The 27,053-nt window shown below is 40.7% G+C and overlaps 3 protein-coding genes across 7 annotated transcripts in view; 2 read left to right on the forward strand and 1 right to left on the reverse strand.

The window, feature by feature from the left end:
- The first annotated feature begins 992 nt into the window (after positions 1-992).
- Positions 993-9,342, forward strand: LOC142382145 (phospholipid phosphatase 1-like). The gene is made up of 6 exons (XM_075467682.1): positions 993-1,396; positions 4,864-5,015; positions 5,138-5,418; positions 6,820-6,877; positions 7,165-7,341; positions 7,879-9,342. The coding sequence occupies exons 1-6, from the start codon at positions 1,339-1,341 to the stop codon at positions 8,008-8,010; spliced, it is 858 nt and encodes a 285-aa protein (XP_075323797.1). The 5' UTR covers positions 993-1,338; the 3' UTR covers positions 8,011-9,342.
- A 2,907-nt stretch (positions 9,343-12,249) lies between these two features.
- Positions 12,250-16,519, reverse strand: LOC142382146 (ATP synthase F(1) complex subunit alpha, mitochondrial-like). Its single transcript, XM_075467684.1, has 11 exons — positions 16,380-16,519; positions 15,835-15,910; positions 15,224-15,393; positions 14,884-15,057; positions 14,315-14,481; positions 13,934-14,234; positions 13,605-13,829; positions 13,401-13,508; positions 13,152-13,296; positions 12,887-13,037; positions 12,250-12,806 (listed from the first exon to the last, which is right to left on the reverse strand). The coding sequence occupies exons 1-11, from the start codon at positions 16,437-16,439 to the stop codon at positions 12,728-12,730; spliced, it is 1,656 nt and encodes a 551-aa protein (XP_075323799.1). The 5' UTR covers positions 16,440-16,519; the 3' UTR covers positions 12,250-12,727.
- Positions 16,520-20,264: 3,745 nt separating this feature from the next.
- ark2cb (arkadia (RNF111) C-terminal like ring finger ubiquitin ligase 2Cb) overlaps positions 20,265-27,053 on the forward strand; it is a 14,233-nt gene continuing 7,444 nt past the window's right edge. The window contains exons 1-7 of one of the 5 annotated variants that reach the window (XM_075467685.1): positions 20,265-20,527; positions 21,423-23,973; positions 24,096-24,429; positions 24,585-24,716; positions 25,908-26,037; positions 26,216-26,320; positions 26,691-26,786. In XM_075467685.1, coding sequence (XP_075323800.1) covers positions 23,886-23,973; positions 24,096-24,429; positions 24,585-24,716; positions 25,908-26,037; positions 26,216-26,320; positions 26,691-26,786 — 885 coding nt within the window. In that variant the 5' untranslated portion in view covers positions 20,265-20,527; positions 21,423-23,885. The remainder of the gene's footprint in view (positions 20,528-21,422; positions 23,974-24,095; positions 24,430-24,584; positions 24,717-25,907; positions 26,038-26,215; positions 26,321-26,690; positions 26,787-27,053) is intronic. The other 4 variants (XM_075467687.1, XM_075467686.1, XM_075467688.1 and 1 more) reach the window with 4 other exon arrangements.

A 27,053-nucleotide genomic window follows, 5' to 3' on the forward strand; every position in this document is an offset into this window, starting at 1 on the left:
TGTTTTGTTTTTTTCACTCACACATGAAACAGGTTTCCAGAACCATCCTATTTGACCTTGGTAACATTGTCCCAATTAGAAACATCCAGGCTCAGAGGGAAGCAGAAAGCCTCATGGATGCAATTGTTACCACAAGATTTAATCACTGTAATTTTTTATTATTGGGCTGCAAATTCTCCGAAAAGCCGTAGCATGGGGTCTGATAAAAATCCTCAGAATATATCATATTTCTCCTTGCTACTTTTCAGCTGTTCCCCATTCAACCCAGCATTGTATTTCAAATCATTCTCCCTATAGATAAGGTTCTTACTGACTGGTCTCTGTTTTTCCATTTGTTTGTGGCACCGTCCTGCCTAAAACTCTATGTCGATTTCAGATTTTGAGGCTAACGAAACAACAACTTCAAAGTGATCGTTTCAAACTTGGATTTTACCGAATATACTTAGAATATCTTTTGAGCTCAGTATTTTGTTCGTTTCTATCCTTTTGGTACTGTAAAGTATCTCTATTTCTTGGCTTAAGGAAATGAATTAGACAATTGCCAAATGTTTAATGTTTCTTCAGGTTGCACTTGTGTTTTATGATTATTTTTCATCTGCACATGTGCCTTTCACTTCTTTGTAACATCCAGTTGGTGGAATTAATCATAACAGAAACTGAAGCCAAAAAATATTTGCATTAACACTTTTTCATCCGACTAAACCTCTGCAACTGATCTAAAGCTATGAAATGCCATCTAAACAAGAAATGTAGGCAAATATAGGTATATATCCATACATTAATTTAAAAAAAAAATACTTGAATTAATTAATTATCCTGTTAAAATACTATTAAAATAGCTTCAAAGCCTTATTAAAGGATAGGAGGATTGAGATTCATCGTGACCTTCTCAGCTGCACGTTGTCAAAATGCTATGGTGGGAGAATTCCCAGCTGTCCCTGGAGGCAGCATTAATCAGAGGGGTGGAAGAGCGCTCGTGCCCGTGTCTCACCGGTGCGGTCTCATCTGATGACTGGGCGGTATCATGAGCTGGAGAAATCCCGCAGTGTTATGATGAGTTGTGAGCAGCAGGAAGGGTGAGCCGCTCCTCCCGTGTGTGCTGGTGTTTTTAGGTGTTTTTAGGTTAGTTTTAGTCTTTAGTCGAGTGATTTGGACTTGGTTTATTTGAATTCTCTCTCTAAAAGCTCCCTGGTAGCTTCAGCTGCTCGCACCGTCCCGGGACAATGACACTGGTTGTGTTTTAACTTTGTGTTGGAATAGCGACACATGTGCGGCAGATAAACTGCGCCTCGTCTCTCGGGACCGGACATTTTTGACAGCAACAGTAGGAGACGCAACATGTTTGAAGCCTCGGGGATCCCGCTCGTGCTGCTCGACTTTACCTGCCTTATCCTCGGTATGTGAATCCGCTCCTTCAGTGAATGGTTAACGCACCTTTTAATCCCTTGATTTAACAAGAACTGCGCCTCTGTGGGTTTCAAAGCAGAAATGAGGAGATTTGATTGGAAGAGGGCATGTTACATGAAGTTGCCTATAAAGAAAATCCATGACAGTTATTTGAATAAATGTATAAATGTTTCAGGTTTCTGGTTTCAGGAACCAAGCAGGAAGATGGAAAAAGTCCCACCCTCAGTTTTTTTTTTTTTTTTTCTCTTTCCATCTAGATCTGTAGTTTTAGTTCCCTGTAGGGAATGTAATCATGCCACGGAGGCATTCTTTGGGACTGCTTACAGTGTGTGGCATGGTTGCATTAAAATGATCTCAGTCCCAGCTATTGAAACAAACACACCTTGAACTTTGAAGCTCCTGTTTGAGACACCAGGCTCAGTTTTAAAGCTGCGGTGTGTGAACAGGTTTTAGACACTCTGCTCCAGAGATCTTTCTCTGAGATGAGACGACTCTCTCTTTCTTTGCTCTGCTTTGCCAGTGTTTCGTGGTTAGCCGTGCTCCTGACTCTACAGTCCTCTCATTTTGTTGTGAAGCTGGCACTTGTTTCCTGTCCTATTTTAATTTGCCTACAGTCTAAGGCAGGTCTGGATTATTAGAAGTAACCATGTTTTATTAAATGTACAATGATGCACTGCTGTAGAATCAGTAAATGCATTCACGTCCTTTTACCCTCAGTAAATAACAGAAACTCCTTGACCTACATTTATAGCTGTGCTATAGTGAATTCACTGTCATATTATCCAAAGGATAATCTCGGCATTATTGTATAATACCAGTGAATCATTGTTGATGAGGCAGTGCAATATTTTAAAGTTGTTTTTTTTTTTAGGTGAAACTGATTGTTTAATTCTTACATATGGTTTAATTTCGTAATCTACAAAGAAAGCATGTTTGAGATTAACTCATAAAGCTCTCTCGGAGATGTTGAGAATAATAAATTGTTGAATTGTTTTGTTCACTTGGTTGAAATAAAAGACCAAAAACTGTCCCTAAGAACTTTGGGCATGTTTGACAGATATCCTGGCCTCAACTCTTCTCCTAATGATCCGACAAGATCGTCATACCCTGCTATGGAAGTTTCTCCCATCCCTCTTAGGTAAAAAATAAGCACAACCAGGTTGGGTGGGCGGTGTTGATGCGCGGCCATTTTTTTTTAGGTCTATGCAGAGTCCCACTCTGTGGTTGTTGCCTATTTGAAATGTACAGCTTCACCGTGAGTTCTGGAGCACTCTGGAAAGGGTTTGACTCGAGACTTGTGCGAATTTTTCTGCATCCATCTTTCCATTAAGTCCTGATTTGTGTCAGAAAAGCATCCCCACAGAGTGACGTTGCCACGGTCAGTGAGTGTGACTGAAGATTATATTAGTGCAGTGATGCTCAGTGTCTGGTTTCCTCCACACATGCCATGTAGAATTGAGGCCATTAGCTCAATCTTTGTTTCGTGAGATGTCGGTTTCTCTGGGAACTTTAGATTCTGTCGGTCTGTGCCTCAGCACAATCCTGTCTAGAAGATTTACGGACATTTCTCTCGACCTTGCGGCTTACTTTCACTCTTTCAAATGTGAAACCTGAAAAAGACGGGTGTGTGCATTCTCTAATTACGTCCGATAGGTGGACTTTGGTCGAGTTGTTGAGACATCTGAAAGACCATTGATAGAAGAACGATGTGAGCTGGATATTTTCCAACACGTGTCTTTGCTTTGAGGACGGATATGAAAATGAATATATCGATACTTTGTCAAGATGAGTCTGAAATGTTTTAGGATGAAACCTAACAAAAAGGTCTTGAATCTGAAGGAGCTGTATGTCAGAAGAGTAGTTCACTCGGCTCCAATCGTAATCTCTGGGAGACCAGCTGCTAATTGCATAAATGTCATTTGAACACTTCCATTAACATCAGATCTAGTATTACTTACAAATCAGTGATTCTCTCCACTTCTTAATATAAGCAGTACTTTTTTTTTCATAATATAAATGATGAATAAGAAATAAAGCTACATTTCTTCTGTGTCCTGCATTCTAGTCTTGCATTAAATAGGGGTATAGGTGTTCATTCCCAGAGACATATTTGACAAGTTCTGACATTTCTCTTTGTGTTATTTGTCTAGCTGCCTGTTCCTGGCATCCACAGCTAATATTGTCATGTTTTCAGTACATTTCTTCACCTGTTGGGGAAGGTTTTGTGGTCTGAGCACATATTGTGCAAGATGGAAAGTGATCGACCTAACTGCGACAAAAAGAGGATCTGAAAGGACAAATACAGAGGTTACACCCTCAGCAATTAAGTACCTGCATACGGTGTCTTCAAAGGCTTCATGTACATGCTCCCGTTGAGCTTCATGTTTTTAAAAACAGGAGTGTAACAACTTAGAAAGTAAACTAGTACTTTTAAATCGGTGACGGTCAAACGAGATGTAATGTGATCTAGATGTGATTCTAGATTGACCACAGGTGTGAGCGTGCACGGTTATATGTCTCCGTGTGGCCCTGTGATAACCTGGCAACCTGTCCTGGGTGTACCCAGCCTGCTGCTACACCCAACTCTGACCTCATTCTATTTATTTTTTTGCTACAAATTCTGTCACAATGACAATGATGACAATATTTATAATAATCATTTCTAGCCATTATGGAGGGAAGAAAAACAGGAAACGATGCTCGCAAAGGAAGACTTTGTTTTTTGTGCTCCTCTCTGAAATACTGACTCATCCTTGTTAAAGCTTGTTGCACATTTAGAGATTCATGATTGAATAAGGAGAGTCGACTTGATGTCATTAACAGCCTGTTCAGGTTTATTCAGCATTTCAAGGGACAGCAGACGGTGTAATTTGCCCTGCAGTGACTGTACGACAACTCATTTCGCCTAAAAGCATTACAGACAGTGATCGTACTTGGAGGAGTGCCTGGTGTTGCATTAGCGTCTTCAGTTTAGCCAACAGTCCAGTTGCATAAGATTAAACTTTATCAAGAGGGGAGAAAGGACTGTGCAACCAAAGCCAGCCAGAGCATGTTTTCTTTGGTACAGATTAGCGTCATGAGTCTCAGCTGGTTATTCCTTCATCATTCCACCTATTAAAGAAGGAAATGTGAAATACTGCTGGACAGTATGCCATCTTGCGTTGCTGTGCCTCTTGTTGCAAAATTGTTCTGCAGTAATTCAAGCCTCGGGCATTTCATTCAGTTATTGTGTAACTCTATGCGGCAGAGGAAAAAAATCTGCTTCTATAAAGTCTTTTTGGTTTTTTTCGAAGGGTGAACGCCTGTGACAACACATCACATTTCCTGTGACTAAACTGTAGCATCATGAGATGCAGTGGCCTTTTTTTTAATGTGCTTTTCACTATAGATTAATTTAGGTCTGAGAGATGTAGAACTCAGCATGTCATTTATCTGCCTTTGTCTTCATTTCAACAGTTGGACTTCCTTTTTTTATCCTCACTCTTCAACACAGCCCTTTCAAGCGGGGTTTCTTCTGTAATGATGAGTCCATCAGATACCCCGTCAAAGAGGACACGATATCCTACCAGCTCCTGGGAGGAGTCATGATCCCCTTCACACTGATTGTTGTAAGTCCACAGTCTTCTTCCATAATGTCACCACAGATGGATATTTGACTCCTCTTGTTTTGTCATCTTTTCTTCTTTTTTTGTGTCACAGATTGCCAACTTATTGGTCTCCTCTGTTTCAGATCATCTGTGGCGAGTTCCTTTCAGTTTACCTGTCCCGCATCAAGAACCAGTCTTTGGGGAAAAAGTACATGTCGTGCATCTACAAAGCAGTGGGAAGCTACTTGTTTGGAGCTGCTGCCAGCCAGTCTCTGACTGATATAGCAAAGTACTCCATTGGCCGCCTGCGGCCACACTTCCTGGCCACATGCAAACCGGTGTGGGATCGCATCAACTGCAAAACAGGAGGATACATCGAGAACTTCACCTGCACTGGAGACAAGTTTATGGTCGATGAGGCCAGGTAGGGGGACTCAATCCTAAACTACCCTCAGTAGTCACTTCATTTCCTCTGACTAAACCATGATGTTATAAGCATTTTGCAATGATTGCAGAGGCTTTGAATTGTTTTAATTTATTGAGACAAAGTGGTTAAATGACAGAATTTGAGATTCAGGACTGACCCTGCCTCTCGTCCCATGGCAGCCGGAGCGGCTCCAGTCCCTGTGACCCTAAACAGGATAAGCCAGTAGACAGAATGAATGGGTATACTGTATTATCTCTATTAGTTATTTACCTCAGATAAAACACCTGCTTACATTATACAACTGATCTCACAGCCAGGAATGTGCCAGACAAAGAGGCTTTGAGTTACTTTTGGGATAGCTAGTTTGTATCCAGGTCTGTTTTTAGCAAAGAAAACAAAAAGAAAGAATGATCTGAAGATCAGATACAAACCCCGTTTGAAGATGGTGTCTCTTGTATCTCAGTCTGGGCACTCTGACCACTGAAATCAGAATTTTAAAGTGTCTTTTGAAGACGTCGAAGCCAAAGAGACAGCGGTGCTCTGTAGAATTGGTGCCTGTAACTAGCAGAGCTGTGAAGAACGACAATCTGTTGACACACAACTCCATAATTTGCCTGCAATCAGTTTTGGAGGAGTCTTGTATGTATGGAAAGCTGGAAGGAACCTGCTGTTAGTTAGAAAGCCACTTTATGCCGTGTAGCTATGTAGTTGCAGATGCCTGCGTTGTTACCATGGCAACCTGTGCAAATAAGTTGATGATATCTTGATGCACACAAATCACTTGCAAATAATAGTGCAAATAGTCTGCCCGTAATATCTTGATTTGATTTGCATCTCAGAATATTCATCGGAGCAGGGAGACCAGTAACTAAGTGGGAAATGTTAAGGCAAGCAACTGGTCCCAGAGCATAGGGAAGGAGCAAGGTTTCAGAGCTGTGGCAGGCAGAGGAAACGGCACAAAACAAAACAGCCAGGGGCAGTCTTGGGCCCAGAGGAGAGGCAATCAAGAGAAAGCAGAAAAGACCCAACCACGCTAAGATGACCTGAGCAGCATGCAGAGCAGCATGGTGGACTTTGGGTATTTATAGTAGATAAGACTGGTGGCGATTGGCAGCTGTTCAACTGTTTCCACTCCTTTATTCAGTGCACAAACTCAGGCAGACACATAATAAGAGGAGTCAAAAGTTGAGGTCATGAGCAGTACTGACTTTCAGGTGTAAATTTCTTGGATTCCTGCTTAAATCCTTCCAAAGATCTTTCTTAAAGATTAAATAGACCGTTATGGATATAAATTATGACAAACATCATTTTGATATTGAATATGCATTTGTAATAAAAACGTACTTAATTATGGTGATTGTTCTGAAATTCATTCATTATTTAATTCATCATTCATAGGTTGTCCTTCTACTCCGGTCACTCATCCTTCTCCATGTACTGCATGCTGTTCCTTGTTGTAAGTAAATATTTTCTACCTAAAAAAAGACAATAAACCATCTAAATCAGCTTTTTACACGAGGGCTAGAAATATCGCATTGTTTTTATGTGCTCCACTGTTTGTAACTAGTTAATGCAATTCAATCAAACTTGTTAATGTCAAGAAGTGCTCTCACTCTTATTGTGAATGCCTTTTGGCGACACCTGTGCTGTAAATCTCGATCTGGACGTTCAGTATGCAAAGGTGTGACCCCACAGCTTTTTTCAGACTAGCATTTACTCATGTCCTCCTTCTGACTACTGCAGCTGTACATTCAAGCCAGACTGAAGTTGAGATGGGCAAGGCTTCTGCGCCCCATGACCCAGTTCTTCCTGATCGCCACTGCAATTTATGTGGGTCTGTCCCGGGTGTCTGACTACAAACACCACTGGAGTGATGTGCTCGCTGGCCTCCTGCAAGGGGGTTCAGTGGCTGTTTTCACAGTAAGTTTTATCTAAGCACATATTAGGATTATGGCAACGCAAGGCGTCATGTATTTGAAATGTATTTGTGTCAAAAAGTCAAACTATACAGAAAGAATACTTAAAAACGACACATGTAGACCTTGTTATATTTCAATAAGAGAGAGAGAGGATCTTTAAGAGTAGGAAAATGATCTCATCAAACACATTCTTCCCCATTGGCTTGTTCCAGTTACTCATTGAAAGTTTACACGGTAAAATATTCAAACCGAGAGACTCACTATTCAAATTCAGAGGATAAATGTCGGCTTCTTGGTTGTTTTACACATGATTTACCCAAAAGTAAGTGTTTTATTTGGTATGCTTGGAAACTTTTGAATCACTGATAGAAGTTGAGATGAGAATCTTAACATCTGACCCACCAGAAAATCAGGAAGTTTAAACTGGTATTTGGGAATAATTAAACAAGGTTCTTTGAACAGAACCACTTTAATGTTTTTAATCTCTCTTCACAGTACATTTACTGTAATGGAGTTAAATTGTTGCTGTTTTCTACAGGTGTTCTGTGTCTCCAACTTCTTTGCACAGCCAGTGGAGCCAGTTGTATCACAGGAGGAGGAGGAAGAGGCCTCACACACCAGTTTACAGGAAAATCCTTCCAATGGGAACCACTATGGCAGCACCAATTGAAGCTGGAGCCTGGAAGCCAATAAATTCTCTGCAGTGCCTCCAGTCTTTATGATGGCAATGGAGGGCTTTAAACACAAAAGTGAGCTGCAAATCAAAACCTTAATGTAAACTGCTGCCTGTTGGGATGCACGCTTTGAACACTGTTTGCCTGCATGGAGCGAATGCTGTAGCTGGCAGGCTTTTGCGGCTACCTGCTGTGGCTGATGAACTTTAATTACAACCCAAAGATGCACCACAGAAGACAGTGCTTGCACCTAACTGAGGCATAAAGAAACACAAACTTCTGCAGCCTTTTTTGATCAAGTCCAATAAGTAATTATGGAGTAACAAAAAGAAAAATACAGGATGTTGGGTTTACCTCAGGAACAGCTACTTTTTTACAGTGTGACCTTGTTGGAAATGTGGTTTCTAGTATGTTTTGGTCTGATGTTGCCATGAATGAATGAAATCCCTTTTGCCTAGAATATAATGAGTGTCTGTAAGCACACTGCAAGCAGGCTTGTAGAGGTCTGGTGGTACCTTTGAATAAGAAAGCCAGGGCTGTCCTGAAAATCGAGACGGAACTCAGAAATAATATATTTTATATTGATTTTTGCCTTAGAATTTTGCTGCTGCCTGCTGTTAAAATATTCCTTCATATAATTATTGTATGGAAAATACCTTTTTTCTTCTTCTTTTTTTTATAGTTTTATAAAGTCGATGATGTTTTTATCCACACAGAAGATTAAAAGGGTACGGTTATGTAAAACCAGTTCTTTGGAAAATGTGAGAAATAAAGAAAAAATAAATAAATCATAAAGTTTTGCGTCAGGACAATTTGCAACTCCTCTTCTAAAATGTTTACTCGTAAATGCTCTTTGAATGCCACGTTTTAGTTTGCATCAAAGATATCTTCTTCAGTAACACTTAAAAACACAAATCTAAACAGTTTTATTCATAGCATTGATGTTTTCTCAGATCATGTATTCTTATTCTTATGATTTCTATGACGTTTCTTTCTGAAAAACAACAGTGAATGTTTTCTTTTTTCCTGGTTGTTTACAATATTCTATGAGTAAAAAAAAAGTATCCAAAAGACCCCAGAGATTTTCCAGGGAAAAATATATATACATTCTTTTTTTCAAGAACTTGGCCTTATCCACTGTTCAGACACTCCTACCTGGTATTCTGTATCTATAGTAGGGGCCCACATGCTACCTTCATCCCAGATCAGTCTGTAATCTCTGCTTGAAGACAAACTTCCTACTGCCGACACCATATCTGTTGTGTTTTGTTTCACCCGCCACTGTTTTATTTGCAACTTCTAACGACAGTTTTGGTTCCTCTTACAAATTACACTCATTAAAGCTGCTATGCTGGTTATGCCTCTTGTTAACTCAGCAAGTACTTTTTAGTTAATGTTGCACATTTTTTAAATTCCTTCAAACCTATTGTCTTTCTATTGACTCAATTTCGTTAACTGTTGAGCAAATTAGATTTAGAAGCAAACAAGCGTTTAAATTGTTCTCCACGTGGTTGATTAAGGCGCATGCTTTGTTTTCTAAGGGGAACATAAATGGTGCTGTTCCCTTTCCAAGCACTCTGTAAGAATCCACCGATATGCTGTGATGCAAGGCTGGGTGGAGATATAGTTGAAATACTGAATTTTACTGGTCTGACTGCAGCAAACTGAGCCAGACCAAATGTAAGATTATTATTTCTATGCAGACAACTAAAAAAAAAAGAAGATAAATGACTGATTTCAAGTGTCCCGTCTCCGTCTCCACCCTCGGAAAAACTGCACATGACTTCTGACTAATCATCGTCTGTCATTGTCTTGTCTGCTGCAGTACAGAGCGCTCTCTTACTGTCACGCTGACTTCAACAATTGTCCTTATTGAGAGCAGCTCCATTCACTTTCTGTCACATGTCTGACATTATGTTGTCAGGCGATGATGCTGCTGGAGAAACACAGAACTCGGAACCCAATGGGCCTCTTTTGCTAAAACAATAGCAAGAGAGTGAAAGAATGACCTTATTTTTATAAATTGGATTTCCATTCTACTACATTAATTCTCAGATGATCAAATACTGGGGATTTTCTGACTTCAGTGAGACGGCAAGTACAATGTCAAGAGGGAATAATGTTGTAAAACAAACAAACCATGAAACAGACATTGATATTGCATGTCAGGTGGATGACAAAGAAAACACAGAGCTCTGACCCCACAAACACTCTACATGTCTCTTCTTGCTCCTGTTGAAGAAGAAAAGAGAAACAGACCACAAGGGAGAGGAAGTGAAAACACATCAGCTGTATGAAAAGAACTAAAGAAGTATTTTGGCAATTCGACAAGAGCACGCAATCCCCTTTGGAAGAAAAAAAATACATTTTAGCTGGTAGTACACGATGGAGTCTGGATACACAAGTAATGCTGTTTCTGTTCCCCTGAGCAACCATTGCTCATTTGAACAGAAATTAAATTTTTCCTTTCACAAGCAAATAAAAGTGTTGGATCTAAGACTAAAGCCGCAATACATGCCAACAGAAAAATGTAAGACAATTTGAATTACTGCAGCAATATACACGATGTTAATAACTTATCGTGTATCTGTTTCAGCAAATGATACAAATCAATTACAACTTCAGTTTGTTTGACCTTCTTCCATTAGTGAGATGGTAGAGAAAGGCCCAGCTTTCTTCTATCCCGTGACATGTGATGGATGTTTGCTAACAGAGCTTCATGTGGCCTCAGCAGCTACGTTTTCTGTTAGGGTTACTGTGGCCACCTACTGGACACCATACAGAGGCTGCACGAAGGGGGGGGGGAGGAGCCTATCCCAGCGAAGAGGCAGGGTACATCCTGGAAAGGTCGTCAGTCCATCACAGGGCCACAAACGAGACAAACAACCCCACACACGCTCAAACTCACTCCTCGGTACAATTTAGAGACACCAATTAACCTAACATGCATGCTTTTGGATGGTAGGAGGAAGCTGGAGTACCTGGAGAGAACCCACAGATACACAGGGAGGACATGCAAACTCCATACAGAAAGTCTCCAGCTGGGAATCAAACCTGGAACCCTGTTGCTGTGAGGCGACGGCACTAACCACCACACCACCGTGCAGCCCTAAAGTCAAGTCAAGTTAAAGAAATATAGTCTAACAAACACAATCTGATAAAATCCTCATGAATGTCCATCATTCCTTGTGGATCAGTTCATGTTTTCAAACTAAAATATATCATTTTCTACGGTTCCATTTCAGCAGTGTGAAGATTCACAGCTTTTCTTTGTTTTGTTTAATGTGAATTCAAATATTTTTGTTTCTGGGCAAAATTGCCAACAGAGCTGAATGTAAAGCTGAAAACACATGTTGGTTTCTTTAGATGAAATATTCAGGCTTGTTCTGAGGGTGTCTTTTATATCCAAAGACCCTAAATTCTAGCTTCGGGACAGCGCTTCTATGTTAAAATTGTGGGCTCAGTCTCCAAAATCACATCTTTGTCCGTTTTTACTTCTCATAACCAAATGCTAAACAAAATCTCTACCGCATAATGAAGAAAAACATTAAAAAAAACTCTTGGTAAAGTCTTTTCACATGTTTTCCCCTCTCCATATCTTTTCTTTTCCTACCCATGACTGAAAAAATAAAACTTACCAGTTGTGCAAGATGGTGTTCCTACCCTTTACACATAGACAAATACTGAGAAAAAAAAAAGAAAAGTTCCATACTTACCTTTGAGTTCATCTAAACTCAAAGAGTCTGGAACAAAACAGGATGTCTAAACCTCGTCTGGCCTAATCTCCCAGCTTTAGAAGATCTATTTGTGGATTTAAGACTTTGGTCAAACTGTTTTTCTCCCCCTGAACCAGATCAGTTGAAGTATTATAAAGCACAACAATTTCATGGCAAAGAATAAAATGTTTGCCATGAATGGGTTACATAGATTTTCCCCTAAGGGGAGCAGAGGTCAAATCCTAATATTTTTAGGCAATTTTAGTTTGACGTCAGGGAATCGAGATAGTGGAAGACGAGCACGGCAGGGCAGGAGGTGCTCATATTTCTGCCAGCTGAAGATTTAATCATAAAACATCATAGATGGTTACAGTAAATCAGATAAAGCCCTATCATCAAGGTGCAGCATTTTTACATACAGGTCCTATGATTATATTTTGATGCAATTTAAAAGCATGAATATACTTGAGTTACAGAAATTTTCAAATGGCCTTCAAACAGAAGACAGGACAAGATGCATTTGGTTTGTGAGTGTCACAGAATTTATTACTGTAGTATCAAACAATCAACCCCATTTCATCTGCAGCTGATCCACCAGGTTTACAACCTCACCCTCAGGAAACCAGTGGGCATCCTTTTTCCAAGTGAAACCCAGTCTAATAATATAATGAGATGCTCCTATGAACAGCTAATTACAGTAAACAGGATTCATGAATGTGGTACACTGAAACATTTGATGCGTTTAGAGAGAAGTTCTGTCTCTTTTCACAGGGCTAATAACTCTTCTGCCACAGTTGAGATCTGCTCCATCAATCTCACTAAACTTAACTGCAGTGAAGCCCACAATCAGAAGAGTTTTACAGCACAGCGGGGTTGTAAAATTTTATTTGGAGAAATCTGTACATGGAGGTTTTGGCCTTCAGTGTGTTCACACATATATAAGCTTTATGGGGACACAGACAGGTGGCTCACTGAAGATCAGGACAAGTGCAATCCTTTACTCAAAACTGGACAGGAAGGTCAGTACAATCTGCTTCAATTTAGCATCTGATGCCTCTGAGATCTGGCCGTCAGCCCTAAAACAAAACAGAGCAAGTCAAGTCAGGTTTGTTCAATCAACTACTTTACAACATTTGACGAATAAATGTCTCCTTACCTGATTGCTGCAAGCAGTTCCTGGTGCTGGCTGAGGATGTGCTGCAGGAAAGCCTTCTCGAACTTTGTGATCTTGCTGGGCTCCATCTTGTCCAGGTGACCTCTGACACCTGCGTAGATGACTGTCACCTGCTCCTCAATAGCCATGGGAGCTGGGAAAGAGCACGCATCGAATATTTCAGTGCACAAAATACCAGTTTGGAACTTATACGGTAAGCAAAAATAAATAAATAAATCCCCAAAACACTTAAGGTGTTGATACTCACAGTATTGTCCCTGCTTCAGCAGTTCAGTAAGTCTGACACCCCTGTTAAGAAGCTGCTGGGTGGCAGCGTCCAAGTCAGAACCGAACTGAGCGAAGGCAGCCACCTCACGGTACTGAGCCAGCTCCAGCTTCATGGTACCAGCCACCTATGCAGTAATAGGAAAGATAAACTTAGATAAATGAAGCTCCTATCTAACAGAATTCAATATTTGAACTTGTGAGATCATAATCCTCAAAGTCAAGAATTAACCTGCTTCATGGCTCTGGTCTGGGCAGCAGAGCCCACTCTGGACACAGACAGACCCACATTGATAGCTGGGCGGATACCCTTGTAGAACAGCTCAGTCTCCAAGAAGATCTGCAGCAGACAGGATGAGACAACCAATGATAACCATGTCATACAGAATATTTTGGTAATCGGCCAGATCTATTTAAGCAGCTGGTGAGGACAGACCTGTCCGTCTGTGATGGAGATGACGTTGGTGGGGATGTAGGCAGACACATCGCCGGCCTGAGTCTCGATGACGGGAAGGGCAGTGAGGGAGCCACCTCCAAAGTTGTCGTTCATCTTGGCGGCTCTCTCCAGCAGACGGGAGTGCAGGTAGAACACATCACCTGGGTAAGCCTCACGACCAGGAGGACGACGCAGCAGCAGGGACATCTGGCGGTAGGCAACAGCCTGACGGGAGACAATATAACATGAGAGTTTAAGAATAATGCTACAGCTTGAGACTTGACAACCAATCAGTTTTTGATTTAAAAGGTCATCTAAAGCCCCCCCACCTGCTTGGACAGATCATCATAGATGATCAGTGCGTGCTTGCCGTTGTCTCTGAAGTACTCTCCCATGGAGCAGCCAGAGTAGGGAGCCAGGTACTGCAGAGGAGCAGCATCTGAGGCGGTGGCAGACACCACGATGGTGTATTGCATGGCATTAGCATCAGTCAGCCTCTTCACCAGCTGCGCCACAGTGGACCTCTTCTGACCAATGGCGACGTAGATGCAGTACAGCTTCTTCTTCTCATCAGTTCCATCATTGAAGCGCTTCTGGTTGATGATTGTGTCGATGGCAATGGCAGTTTTGCTGCAGTGATATGCAAGATTATTTGAGTAAGCTTTCGAATGTACCCTACAGTTTGCATTAAACCATTAAAAACCATTTACCCAGTCTGCCTGTCACCAATGATCAGCTCACGCTGGCCTCGGCCGATGGGCACCAGACTGTCCACAGCCTTGATTCCAGTCTGCATGGGCTCCCTCACAGAAATACGTGGGATGATGCCAGGGGCCTTCAGACCCACACGCCTACGGATCTTGGAGCCCAGAGGACCCTGAAATATAAAAGATGAGGTTTTAAAGATGGACGGTCATAGCAAGAGGTATCAAGGTCAAATATATTAAATGTAAATTCATTATAAGATTGAATTCATAAATATCAATTAATTTACAAATTACTGGAGACGGGGCATATTCTTATTTGTGAGGGTGCTAGCTTGAATTTAAACCATCTTTATGACCATTTACAGCCGCTGTGGTCTCAGGGTGCATAAATCTAACACCCTTGGAAAGAGAATAGAAGTGGATGGCACACTTCCTCTCCTGACAATGGTTACAATCTCCAACAATATGCAATGTGCCGATGTTTGACTGTGCCACTTTTATCTCCCAGTCAGTTCTTACTTTACAAAATAGCAAGAGTGGAAAAAAAAAAAAAAAAAAAAAGTTGAAATGACCTTTCCGTCGATGGCATTTCCCAGAGCGTCCACCACACGGCCAAGCAGCTCCTCACCCACAGGAACATCCACAATGGCCCCAGTCCTCTTTACAATGTCACCCTCCTTGATCAGCTTGTCATTACCGAACACCACAACACCAACGTTGTCAGGCTCCAAGTTCAGAGACATACCCTGGTGGACAACAATGTCAACTTATTAGCAAATAATTTTACTATTATTTACTTGCAGGGAAAGTACACGAGGACAACCTCAAGCTGACAGGTTCAGTGATTTTCTTTTTGAATTTTTTTTTAATGAAAGCAACTTCAATCTAGTTTTAACCCATCATTTGACTTACTTTGAGACCAGAGGAGAATTCCACCATCTCTTCAGCCTGGACATTCCTCAGCCCGTACACTCTGGCAATACCATCACCAATGGACAGCACACGTCCTGTCTCCTCCAGGTCAGCGGAGGTGTCAGCTCCCATGATCTTCTCCTCCAGGATGGAAGACACCTCAGCTGTGCCTGTGAAAGAGGATGTGCAAAACACATACTTCAATGCCATTTGGAAATTACATTGCAAACTCTGTCCACCATTAAAATAAGAGAAATCAAGCTTTAAAGAAACAAAATCACCTTATATTTCGTGTTTTAGGTCATATCAGCTACAGCAAAATGTGTTTTCCTGGATTAAATTACATTAAATATACAACCCTCAAAGGATTAAGTGACATAAGTCTTAACCAATAGCCTAGGATAAATATTAGGAGAAAAAAAAAAAAAAAAAAAAATCAATTAAAAGACTATTTGAAGTTGCTATATTATCTATAAACCTACGTTTTAAGACACACTTCCGTGGTTAACCTTGAGGACACATTTTCAAGAACGATCAGTCAAGTTTGAGACGAGAGCTGACCCACATAATAAGAGACAACGTTTCTGTTATGTTGTGTTTGGCTGTCTCACCAGTCTTCTGCAGCCATGGTCTGTGTGTGTGGAGGTGGTTGACCCCAACGCAGGCGGCTGGGACCGTCTTGGCAACCTGCGTTCAATGACAGGAAAATGTAATTAAATACCGACAAAAATTTAAGCAAATAAATGTTGAAACTGCGATTAAAACCGCGCACTTAAAGCGCTGAGCTGGTGCAAAGCTGCGCAGCTGAGAGGACATGCGCTGTCAAGCTTTCTGACCTTCAAGCGTGGTTGAATGAGCCGTTAGCTCATGACTAGCATTAGCTTGCGTGCTAACTGTAGCCGCTGCAGGACTAAGACAGTGGCAACACAAGGACAACTTGGACATACAACTTTGAATCGATAACTTCAAGATTAATGAGTCGAGTTATTACTGAGAAAAGTAGATTTGCATTTACAGCCGCGTTCATAAGCCGGTGACATTTTAGCTAGCGGCCCGTGGCGTTACCATTACCCTTCACAACCGTAGGGTTCACGATACGATAATGTCAAGTGAACTCGCTGCAAAACCCGTTGATAGGTTTAATTAAAATACTTACAAATCCAGCCCTCCTAGGCAGGCTTCTGGCCAAAGCTGCTGCAACTCTTACAGATAACATTTTTTCGGGTTGCTAATGACCTGTCCTCCACCAAGCGGATCCGACTTGCCTGTGAGTGAATGTAATGGCTGAAGTGACTCTTCTTCTATTTAAAGGACACTGAAGTCAAATTTCCTGCTTTACTACTCCATTGTGCCCCCTACTGTAAGGAAGATGGTACTGGTACATAGCCCCAGTTCAGTAAAATTCTATTCAACAATACGTGTGAATGTAAAACAGTGCAAAAATGATAAGAAGTACTTTTTAATACTATTCAGGCCAGTGAAACTCCTTAATTAACAGAAAATGAATAACCTACATCAAAACAGAATTCAGAGTAGGGCTGTTGTACTGGAGAGCATCATATTGTGCTAGCAACCAAAGGGAAATAAGTATTCAGTGGCTAATCTGACTTTATTGGGTAACATTTTGTTAAAGTGCAAGGTAAATTAAGTAGTTATATCGGTAAACTAATAAATACTAAATACTAATAACATTTGCACAAATATCATCATAGTACAATATAATGTAAATTATCCACATACCCCATATTTTATCCATATACCCTATATTTCTTATTGGTTCAGTCTGCTCAGTTAAATTTATTTTTACCTTTATTGTTAAATGTACAAATCTGTTTTTATTTAGTTGACTGATTTTCATTATTGTTGTTATTATTATTATTATTACTATTATTATTATTATTATTTACCGTAGTCTTCATACTGTAGATTTGTATATAGCTAATGTTTATTCTCTATTTCTATTCTAATTCTATTCTATTTATTCTATTTGCTTGTTTTTCCTTTAATTGTTTACATATCTTTTACACTGTACGCTGCTACGACACAATAATTTACCAAATTGGGATGAATAAAGTACTTATCTATCTATCTATCTATCTATCTATCTATCTATCTATCTATCTATCTATCTATCTATCTATCTATCTATCTACATGCTCTAAGTTGCATCCACATTCAGAACATAAGTCTGAAAGTCAAACAAAGCCAGGTTATTTCACATAATAAATTATAAAGTTTCATCAGATAAAATGTTGTGTATCCTGTTTTATTTCTTTATTAACCAGAATATCATATAAATGGCCAGAAAAAAACTAATTTGGTCTTTCATTTCATAATGAAGGCTAAAAACCCTTCATGTTACAGGTAGCTCACGTCTCACAGGACACAATCAATAAAACCGTTATAGAATGAATCGTTAAAAAAGCGGCAGATAACTTTTAGCATCCACTGAAGACAGCCAGAGGACAGACTTGTCCATCCGTGATTTATCAGTCATCATTAGCTTTTATCTACAGAACTGTAAGAAATTTTGAGACCTAATGCTTTTGGACAACGAAGATATTGATTCTATATTGACCAATGCTATCTAAAAATACACTAGCACTATATCCACCTGGCTTCATTGACTGCATATAAAAGATGGACGTAGCCACTGGGTCTTTTTTGAATATTCTTAAAAACTTTGACCAGAATAAAGATATTCAAAAACTCTGGTGACATAGATGTCACAAGGACAGGTTAGCAGGTATTTTGGCTTCTTCAATTGATGTCAGTGCATGCGCCAATCTCCTTGTTGTGGACATAACAATATAATGCCAGTACTAACCTTGTCAACAGGAAATTTTACACATCAGCATAACTATATTGAGGAAAAGAGGCATGGGATTGCCCTACGGAAGTCACTGCAACGTAATCAAACATAGAACCAGCAAAAACGTCGCCTGTTTTGGATGAGAATAGATCAGAACAGAAAATAGAGTGGTTTTTGCTGCCGATTAATGACAGGGGCTTGCTTCACCTGCACATGTTTCTGTGAATATACAATTTTTTTCTGAAGAAGAGAAAAACTCAGATTGACAAGATTGGTGTATAGAAGGCCTACTGGCCATCATCAAAAATGTGTGCTACGTAAGGAGGAACTAAATGTACTGATCACACCACTGGATCAAAGTGTTCAGCACAGGATAACCGCCTGCTTCCTCACTCTGAACTCCTTCAGAAGCCTCTTCTGTTCTCACTCCTTGAATTTTTGTGAACTCGATTTTTGGGTAGAGAACATTTTTAAAGACGGTGAGCCTGACCTATTTTTAGGTTGTGGGCTGTGGTCGGAGAGTGAATGGAAAGGCAGTCCCAGTGCTGCGTTCGGTGCAACTTAGAAATGAAAAGCTGAAACTCAAAACTTGAATCTTGAAACCGAGCCTTTTTTTACATTAAAGACCAATTCTGGGAAATCACCGGACTATAGAAATAGATGAGCTAAAAATATGGAAAAGGGACTTTACTTAATGTTTTGTGAGATAAAGTTTAACAAAAGGATCTTGTGTTTACTGTTAAAGCTGTCTTTTTGGGGAGTGACGTAAATGCACAGGTCAGGGTTGAAAAACCTTATCCGAGTTATCAGATTCCTGTGATCTGAAACTTTGAAGTTGAAGTGGGAAAGTTCCAGGTTCTTATCTCTAAAAAGATGAGTTTCCCGTCCTGCTTACAAACAGTCATGGATGCGTGCACCCCCAGAGGGGCAAAACCGCAGTCGGGCCGCAAGAGATTTGAAATAAACGCACATTTTATTACTTAATAAACAAGTATTTTCATCATTTATAAATTACTGTTGGCTCTCCTGTGATTGAAATCACATCATTGTGTTGATATAGGCTTGTGGAAATTGTATGCTGCATTAATTTCTGAATGATTCCCACCTGGTTTTTCGACGTGTTTCTGTTCTCCTTATTTGACAACATCAGTAGCATGATAGTTTCACTGGGCTCAATATGTAATGACCTTTAAGACACGTGATAGTTCACAGCAGGTGTCATTTTTGTTAAAACCTGCCACATTTGACAAAAATAGCACTTACTGTCGAAGACATCTCAAACCAACTATTGTCATGAATACTGTGTGGGGATCTTGCAACTTCTTGGCATATTTGATACAAGATTAATTTATTGTCACTTTTCAAATTATAGGGGAATTTTAAGCAGTCCACGATTATGCATTTATTGATATAAATAATCAGTTCAAGGCACTGCCCCAGACCGAACTAGTTGTCAGATATCTAAGTGAGTAGCTGCATGACCTAATACACAATACAACTGAGACATTTTTTGAAAGAAAATCTGCGTGGATGTGAAACCATGAATATATTTATCAAAATCACATGAAATAAATCACAACATATATCACATGACATGGGTTCAGAAGTTTGCACTTTGAGATGCTAAGCGGGCATTGCAGAGACTTTGCTGCTAGTGGAATTTTAAAGGACCCTTGCCAGCTATTTTTTTTCTGGCCTGCCTCCAGATCCACAGTTTTCTTCTGCTATAAGCAAAGGGAAACAATTTCAATACTATCTTTTTAGGTGACTAGTAGAGTTGAGTGCTTTAGAGCTTGGCTCTGCTAGACAAGTAGGGTTGAGCAATACTTGGTATCCCCTATTGATCAGGCATCTCTGTGATGGGGATGTGCAGGCAGCCGTCTCTCGAGTTGCACCATGGGAAATGTAGGATTTATTGTATTTAGAGCCTAACCTTAACAAAGTCAACATATGTCATCCTGTGCTGCTTTGATTTCGACCATGTTTTATGTTAATATCGCTTGTAATTCTCCTAATTGTATGAAAATTAAAGGTTACATCAGTGAAGAAACTCTTTAAGGGTGATGTACAATAATTCACCTAAACTACTACTTTTTTTTTTTAACGCACATTAATTCACATTAACAGCCTGTTCATGTGTTAAAATCCCCTGAATAATGACAAATTGACAGGCGCGGACGGGTTAACCTTGAGATACCTCGAGTTGTTGTATGCAGAGCCGCAACATCGCCCTCTTTTGCTCTGGACAACAAATGACATGTCTGCTTTTGTCAGCGACAACCAGGAGGCGAGTCAGACAGTCTCTTGGTTTGCCTGTAGTAGCCAGCCAACCAGCCAGCAACAACCAGTCGCCTGAATGTAGATCCGCATGGGCTGCTACTACTCCATCTCTTTAAATAACCCAGCGGAATCATAAAATAAGGATCCCAGGATGGTGTTAGTGCATGTCGGATATCTGGTTCTTCCCGTATTCGGCTCAGTAAGAAACAGAGGTACGGTATTAATATTCATATCGATCCAAACATGTGCCCTGTTTATCTTAATATTCACTGCAGCTGTTGGCTAGCTAGCGCGAGCTTAGCCCTCAGGTTAGCTCCTGTTAGCTAGCTTTAAATGAACGGTTATTTTACTCGACAAACTGCCCGAGTCGATGCTTTCATTTTTCCTCTTTGCAGATTATTAACACTCGACGAATTAAATAATTTGCCTGCTGTTAATGTCCTTAATGAAAACCAAATACCGTCGCTGCCTACGGAAAAAGCTAACTGGCTCGTCGGCTCAGCCTATATTCTGGAACGGAAACATTTCTCACAAAGGCTTTCGCATGCTCTGAGCGTGCGCTCCCAAACGGCAGATGTCAAATAACACATTCCCGTATAAGCACATGTGTTAGATGGTCATTTAATTTTAAAGTGCATTTCACTTTGGGATTTTCCCCCAAATTCTGTTATACTATTTCTGTTGCTGATTTGCTCAAAACTATCGTGTATTTGCACTGTCAAAATACCGCAAAATAGACGTAGCCTTCTCATCCAGTCATCTTATCTGTGCCTGGATGATGTCATTTGAAGATCATCCGCTGCTGGCCGTTCTCGCCGATTTTTACAACGCGATTTCATTAATTACTATCCGTGTCAGTTGGTCAGCGCACTAATCCTCAATTGACCTATTGATCAGAGAGCGTGGATATCCGATCCATCATTCTGTAGGTTTTTCTTTTATTGGCTATCCAGCAGTTGTTTGTCTGAAGCTGCAGACCTGCAAAATACCCGAATATGCGGTCACACTAAAACATACATAAAGCTACAGTGTAACATTAATTTCATAACAGTGGCATCAGTGATTTCATTGTGCTTTTATTTCTGTTCTTATTTCCCTGTTTCATAGTATGGAGGCTGGCTCTACATTCTGCATTTATCAGATCTTTGTCGTCCCCCATTGTGTAGCTAATGATCATCTGCTGCTGTGTGGTGTGGCGTGGCCTCTGCCTGTTCTCTGCATTTAGCTGTATTGTGAATCCCTTCTTCATTTCCTCTTTCCATCAGAAGACGACATTGGTATTAAAAAGCACCCCCTCCCAAGATGTATTCTGCCATAGACTTTTCATGTTAAGCAGACTAAAACTATAGCTAACACCTAGATCAGAGCACCTTTTTTGTCTTTTTTTCTGTCAAATTGCTGTAGCACTGAGTAAACATTTTAGCTCCTTTCTAGATATCAGTTGAATGTCATTGTGTACCTCCCATCCAGTCTTTATAGACAACATGCTGTAAATTCCTGTAAAGTGGATACATTTTGCATGACCTCAAAAACTGCACTGCATTGTTGAACACCAGAATTTGGCTCATCTTCCTTCTCTTCACACAAGGTGCAATGTACATTATCAAAGCAACACGTGATTGAAAAAACAAACAAACAAACATGCAAATTGAAGCCACAAGCATGTCGATTTTATTCTCGAACATAACATTTCAGCACATGCTGTCATGCGACCACTTGAAATGACTTGAAGTACACTGCACCTGCACACAACAACCTGCCATAACTGTCTCCATTTTTGTGTAATCCTTTTGTTCCCTTTGCAAATTTCAAGCTTTGAATCACACTGAATTGTCAGGGCTGTGTGCCCTTTATGGGCAAGTTAAACAGAAAAAAAAAAGATGGAAAACATGCTCACTGGTGGTTCATCACTTCCCAATTTACCCCACTAACATAAGTCCAAAATGCTATCCATTTCACAGGGATGCCTATTTTCCTGCACTGCTAAAGAAATCCTCTATTAGTAATAACGTCTTTATTGTTTGGTTGTGGTCTCTCTTTACCTTTTGTTCTGGTAATAGTACTTTCAGTGCATGGTCACATTTATGATTCATAATTTTTGTTTATGTTTTTCTACATTGACTAGTAAAAATCCAATGTAATCTTTCTGTAGTAAAGATGTACCCTTGCTGTACTGAAATCATGTGCTGTAGCCAACACGTCTGCTCATTGGATGCCGCTTTTGTTCTTTTTAACCCTATATGGAGCATGGTGGGCCTTGCCTTCAGTCTATGTTGTTTATTTTTGTTGCATGGATTTATACTATTTTATATTACCAACAAACAAAAAAGAAAACACAAATTCCACAAATACTAATATTTTTCAATAAAGAATATAGTGTTTTTCCTAACCTTCAGTGTGCTTCTTGCTGATTTCCATTTATTGTCCTCCCTCTCCCTTGTCCCTACCTGCCCCCTCTCCTCCCCAACTCTCCACTCCCCCCACCCACCTCCTCTCCCGCTATGACAAAGATAGACGATTTCCACGCTTCCTCCATGGCAGGGCCTGAATGAGTCTATCTGCTGTCGTTCATGGTGATTGTTTTCATTGAGACGCTTGAAAACGCAGTGTGCTACTTGCAGTCTACTCCTCGGCCTTTACATACGGCACAAGTTCAGCTCTTGTCTGCCGGGCTGTATTGACGAACTGTCAAACTGGAAATATTTCTGGAAAACCATTTTGCACATCTTTTATGGCTGTTTTTGAAAAAAAAAAGAAGAAAAAGTTGTACTGCGTTTTTTAAGCATACTCCAAGTAAATGCAATGTAGACTGCCTAAATCTTTATGATTTTAGAACAAACTTCTACTGTTTATATCTATCAAAAAAGAAATGCGTTGTAGGTCACAATACTGTAGAAGCCTGCTCCCTTGCAGGTATGTGGGGCCTCCATTTGGCAGAGATTTTGTCCGGAGTTTGTAGTCGCAGCTTAATTTTTGTCAGCCACTCCGCAACAACAAGCACTGTATTAAAACCATATTGCACCACAGCACAAGCTAGCCTGTCTTTTTTTCTTTTTTCTTTTTCCAGTTGAGTCTTGACAGCAGTTTCTTCACAGCAGCTGCCAAATAGCTGTGGTTGTAGAGAGTTAAAAAAAACAAAAAACCATTCAAGCTATTTCCTCTGAGGTCCCAAATGTTCATATTTGAGAAGTATAGCAGAGCCTTACTGGGTTTCTAAGAAAAAGAGATGGTAGATTTTAGTGAAGGACTCACAGATGATGTGAATTATTTGTCTGGCTTTGTGTTGTTTTTCCCCCTTCTTTAGAAACAGGGAATGCTTCTTAAAAGATTTACTGATAGAGATTCGGATCAGACGCAGTTTAATGTCTTTCTTACAGACTGGAAGGTAACAATGTTTTATCACTGAATGCTTTGACCAGCTGTCAAATGCAGAATTTACAAGAACTGAGCTGCATTTGAAGGTCTTACCCGAACATTAGTAGAGCTCATCTGTTTCTCTGTCTGAATCAGAAGACCGGGAGTCCATCCAGGTGTTGGAAGTACATTTAAAGAAACGAAAACTCGCTTTTAATGTGCAGCACCCAAAATGGTTGTCATTTTCATGGTACTTCTGGTAACCATCATTTTCCCACCCCCACAGAAGTATTTTTCACCCTAGGTAAGAGGAAGGGCTTCATTAACATGCTAAATTCACACACAGTGACACCACATTTCACCCACAATTAATTCCAGCTAATTTCTGCCCTTAGACCCCTGACAACTTCTCCTTATCCTCCGCAGGATCCCATTTCAACCGGCAACAGCAACAACAGCAGCAGCAGCAGCACAGCCATGCTACCTCTTGCCGGCACTTCCAGTTAGGTCCTCAGGCCCCACTGCCCATGGACTTCCCCATGCCCCATCCAGGGCAGCCACAGTCAGGCATTAACCCCCACCTGGCCCCTCCCGGCCACCAGCATGGCCCTCAACTCCACCCGCCCCTCAACCCACTACCCGCTCCCCAGTTCCAGGATATCCCCGCCCCTCCCTTCCTACCTCAGGCATTACACCAGCAATATCTCCTCCAGCAGCAGATCCTGGAGGCCCAGCACCGACACATCCTGCCGCCCTCCAGGTATCCCCACCGACTTACTGTACAAGACGGATGAATGAGAAAAGATTTCTCGGGGTCTAATTACAGGAGTTTAGTCGTGATATCAGATTTACACCACATGAATTACAAGCTCTTTATTTCCAGGATGTTTTCAAATACTTAGTTATTTGTCTTAGTAGACGCACCCCGGAGAGAGTTCCTCACCAGCCTCACAGGCTGCGGCCCGGCTACGAGTTTGCTCCCCCCCTTCATGTCCCTCCTCAGACTGTGGTGCAGCAGCCTCGCTACCTGGCTGAGGGCACAGACTGGTAAGCAGAACATGAAGTTCCTTTTTATTTGTTTGAAGGGTATGTTGCCATGATGTAAGTTTAGAGGAATTTATTCTGAAAGCTGGCTGATTTAATCACACAAAGTGCTATAGTTGGTCTATCCCAAAAGAATTTCAGGTTCAGTCAGATTTAAGACCAGAGTGGAGAGGTTAAGAGTTCCAGGATGAAGGATTTAGTGCTGTATAAAATGCAAATTGTCTAAACTGAATCCTCTCTACCTCAGTTTCCCCTTTCCAAGCTTGTTGGAAAACAACAGTGGCTGTAAAAAATACAGTACCCCTGCAGTTACATGGCAGAGGAATCCTGCACAAGTCATTGAAAATAATAGTCACTGTGATTCTTTTTTTAATGCTGTTCTGCATCATTTAAAAGATAGTTAGGAATATTATATTACATTAATGTTAACAGATCGGCCTATTTGCAAGTACTGCGGTTATAGTTCACAAGTGGTTCCCAACCACAGTTTTGTCAGATAAGCTGAAGTTTATTTTTAGCAACAAATTAACTTCAACATGCTATCTATTAACTTCAGCAATTAGTTTTGTTTTTCCTTCTTTGGTTATCTCAACTGTTGATTATGTATTTATTCATCAGAGGTTTCTTCCTGTTAAAAGGGAGTCGTTTCTCTCCACAGTCGCCTCAGGCACGCCGCTCAGGCCGGGAGATTGGACCGAAAAACAAAAAGTTTTCAGTGCAATCTGTTGGTTTTCTTAGCTAGGAAATTGTTTTTGAATTGGCTCTATATGAACGAATTGGATTATTTTATGAATTATGATTATTATTAATTAATTGAATTCCAATTGGCTTGAATTGGACTTACTATCTAAGTGCCTTGAGATGACATTTGTTGTATTTGGCGCTATATAAATAAAAATGAATTGAATTGAATTGAATCTAAAATATTTGATCTTCTTATCTATTACTCTGCTTTTTCAGACATTTCAGCTTATTGCTGACTATGGTTAACAAATTCAAAATTTGTCATTTGGGTGTTGCACCCACTTGGGGATTTGAAATTGTTAGACAGGTTTATAATCTTTCCGTGTACCTCCAAGAATCTACATTCTGGAAAAGCAAAAATCCACTGTAAAGAAACCACAGTGTTCCAGAAACCTGTAAAATACCTACTTGTGTGCTGTTAGCTGATTTTGCGTTTTGGTTTGTGTCCAGGGATCTAAGTGTTGATGCTGGGCTGCCCCCTCACCAGTATCACATCCACCCGCTGCCGCAGCACTATCAGCACTACTTGACCTCCCCTAGGATGCACCACTTCCCTAGAAACAATGCCTCAACACAAGTGGTGAGTCCCCTCTGCCTCTGTATAATCAATCATGTTCGTCTTGATGAACTTCTGGAGATTCACCTTTTGCTCTGCGGGATTCATCTTCCCAGTAACAGGGGATGACCCGTGTGCCCGTTGTCCCGTTTGATTTCTGCTGCAGAGCTGACGCCAGCTTCTTTTATCTGTCATCTCTTAGGTTGTCCATGAGATCAGAAACTACCCATATCCCCAGTTGCACTTGTTGGCTCTGCAGAGTCTGAACCCCTCCCGCCACGCATCTGCCGTTAGAGAAAGCTATGAGGTCTGCGTGGCTGCTTCCTCCCTCTCTCCTCAACAGACACACCAGTCTACTCTAATTTATCATTGTTTTCTCTGTGACCAATGCTCTGGACAGGCTTGAGTGATGTAACTGATTTTCTTATTTCCAATTTTTCTGGGTTCCAGATGCTTCAAATGATCCAGCTGCCTTTAATCGAGTGATATTTGTTTCCATTTGAACAAGATGCAATAGTTCTCTGAGAGGCTCTTTTGTGCTCTTTAAAGCACTAGTTTAGTTACAGTTTAATTATCCCACACTTTTCGGTGGTTTGATAGTGCATATCATTTTGTTTATGTTTGTGAGAAAAATGGCATTTTCTATAAATAATTAAAAGTTTCTCCTGTTTCTGCAGGAGCTTCTGCAGCTGGAGGACAGGCTGGGCAGTGTAAACCGTGGAGCCGTTCAAACTACCATTGAGAGATTCACTTTTCCCCACAAGTACAAAAAGGTAGGGCTGAAGGCTCTTTACCTGCTAGCTGGTTGACAGATCTGTTTTGAAGGGCTCTAGTACAGAGCACTGGGCAAGAAATAAGTTGGATGAGATGTGAGAGAAGCGGATAAGAGAAGGGCAGCAACGCTGTGTCAGAAGGATCAAAGAGTAAAGCCGAGAGAGGAAAGAAGGCCACAGCAGTTCAAAGGTCAAGCTAATTTCTGTTAGCAGCATAATGAGACCAAGATGCAGCGTTCACAGTTCCAGGCGAGGGATGACTCATCC

The sequence above is a fragment of the Odontesthes bonariensis genome, chromosome 6, assembly GCF_027942865.1.
Source record: "Odontesthes bonariensis isolate fOdoBon6 chromosome 6, fOdoBon6.hap1, whole genome shotgun sequence".
NCBI classification, from domain to species: Eukaryota; Metazoa; Chordata; class Actinopteri; order Atheriniformes; family Atherinopsidae; genus Odontesthes; species Odontesthes bonariensis.

What these genes read in the sequence shown, in the direction of transcription:
- LOC142382145 (XM_075467682.1), top strand. Translation starts at nt 1,339, where the DNA reads ATGTTTGAAGCCTCGGGGATCCCGCTCGTGCTGCTCGACTTTACCTGC. An exon ending in TCCCCTTCACACTGATTGTT is followed by an intron (nt 5,016 to 5,137) that starts GTAAGTCCACAG and finishes CCTCTGTTTCAG; the next exon opens with ATCATCTGTGGCGAGTTCCT. An exon ending in GTTCAGTGGCTGTTTTCACA is followed by an intron (nt 7,342 to 7,878) that starts GTAAGTTTTATC and finishes TGTTTTCTACAG; the next exon opens with GTGTTCTGTGTCTCCAACTT.
- LOC142382146 (XM_075467684.1), bottom strand. Translation starts at nt 16,439, where the DNA reads ATGTTATCTGTAAGAGTTGCAGCAGCTTTGGCCAGAAGCCTGCCTAGG. An exon ending in AATTCTCCTCTGGTCTCAAA is followed by an intron (nt 15,058 to 15,223) that starts GTAAGTCAAATG and finishes GTTGTCCACCAG; the next exon opens with GGTATGTCTCTGAACTTGGA. An exon ending in ATGATGATCTGTCCAAGCAG is followed by an intron (nt 13,830 to 13,933) that starts GTGGGGGGGCTT and finishes GTCTCCCGTCAG; the next exon opens with GCTGTTGCCTACCGCCAGAT.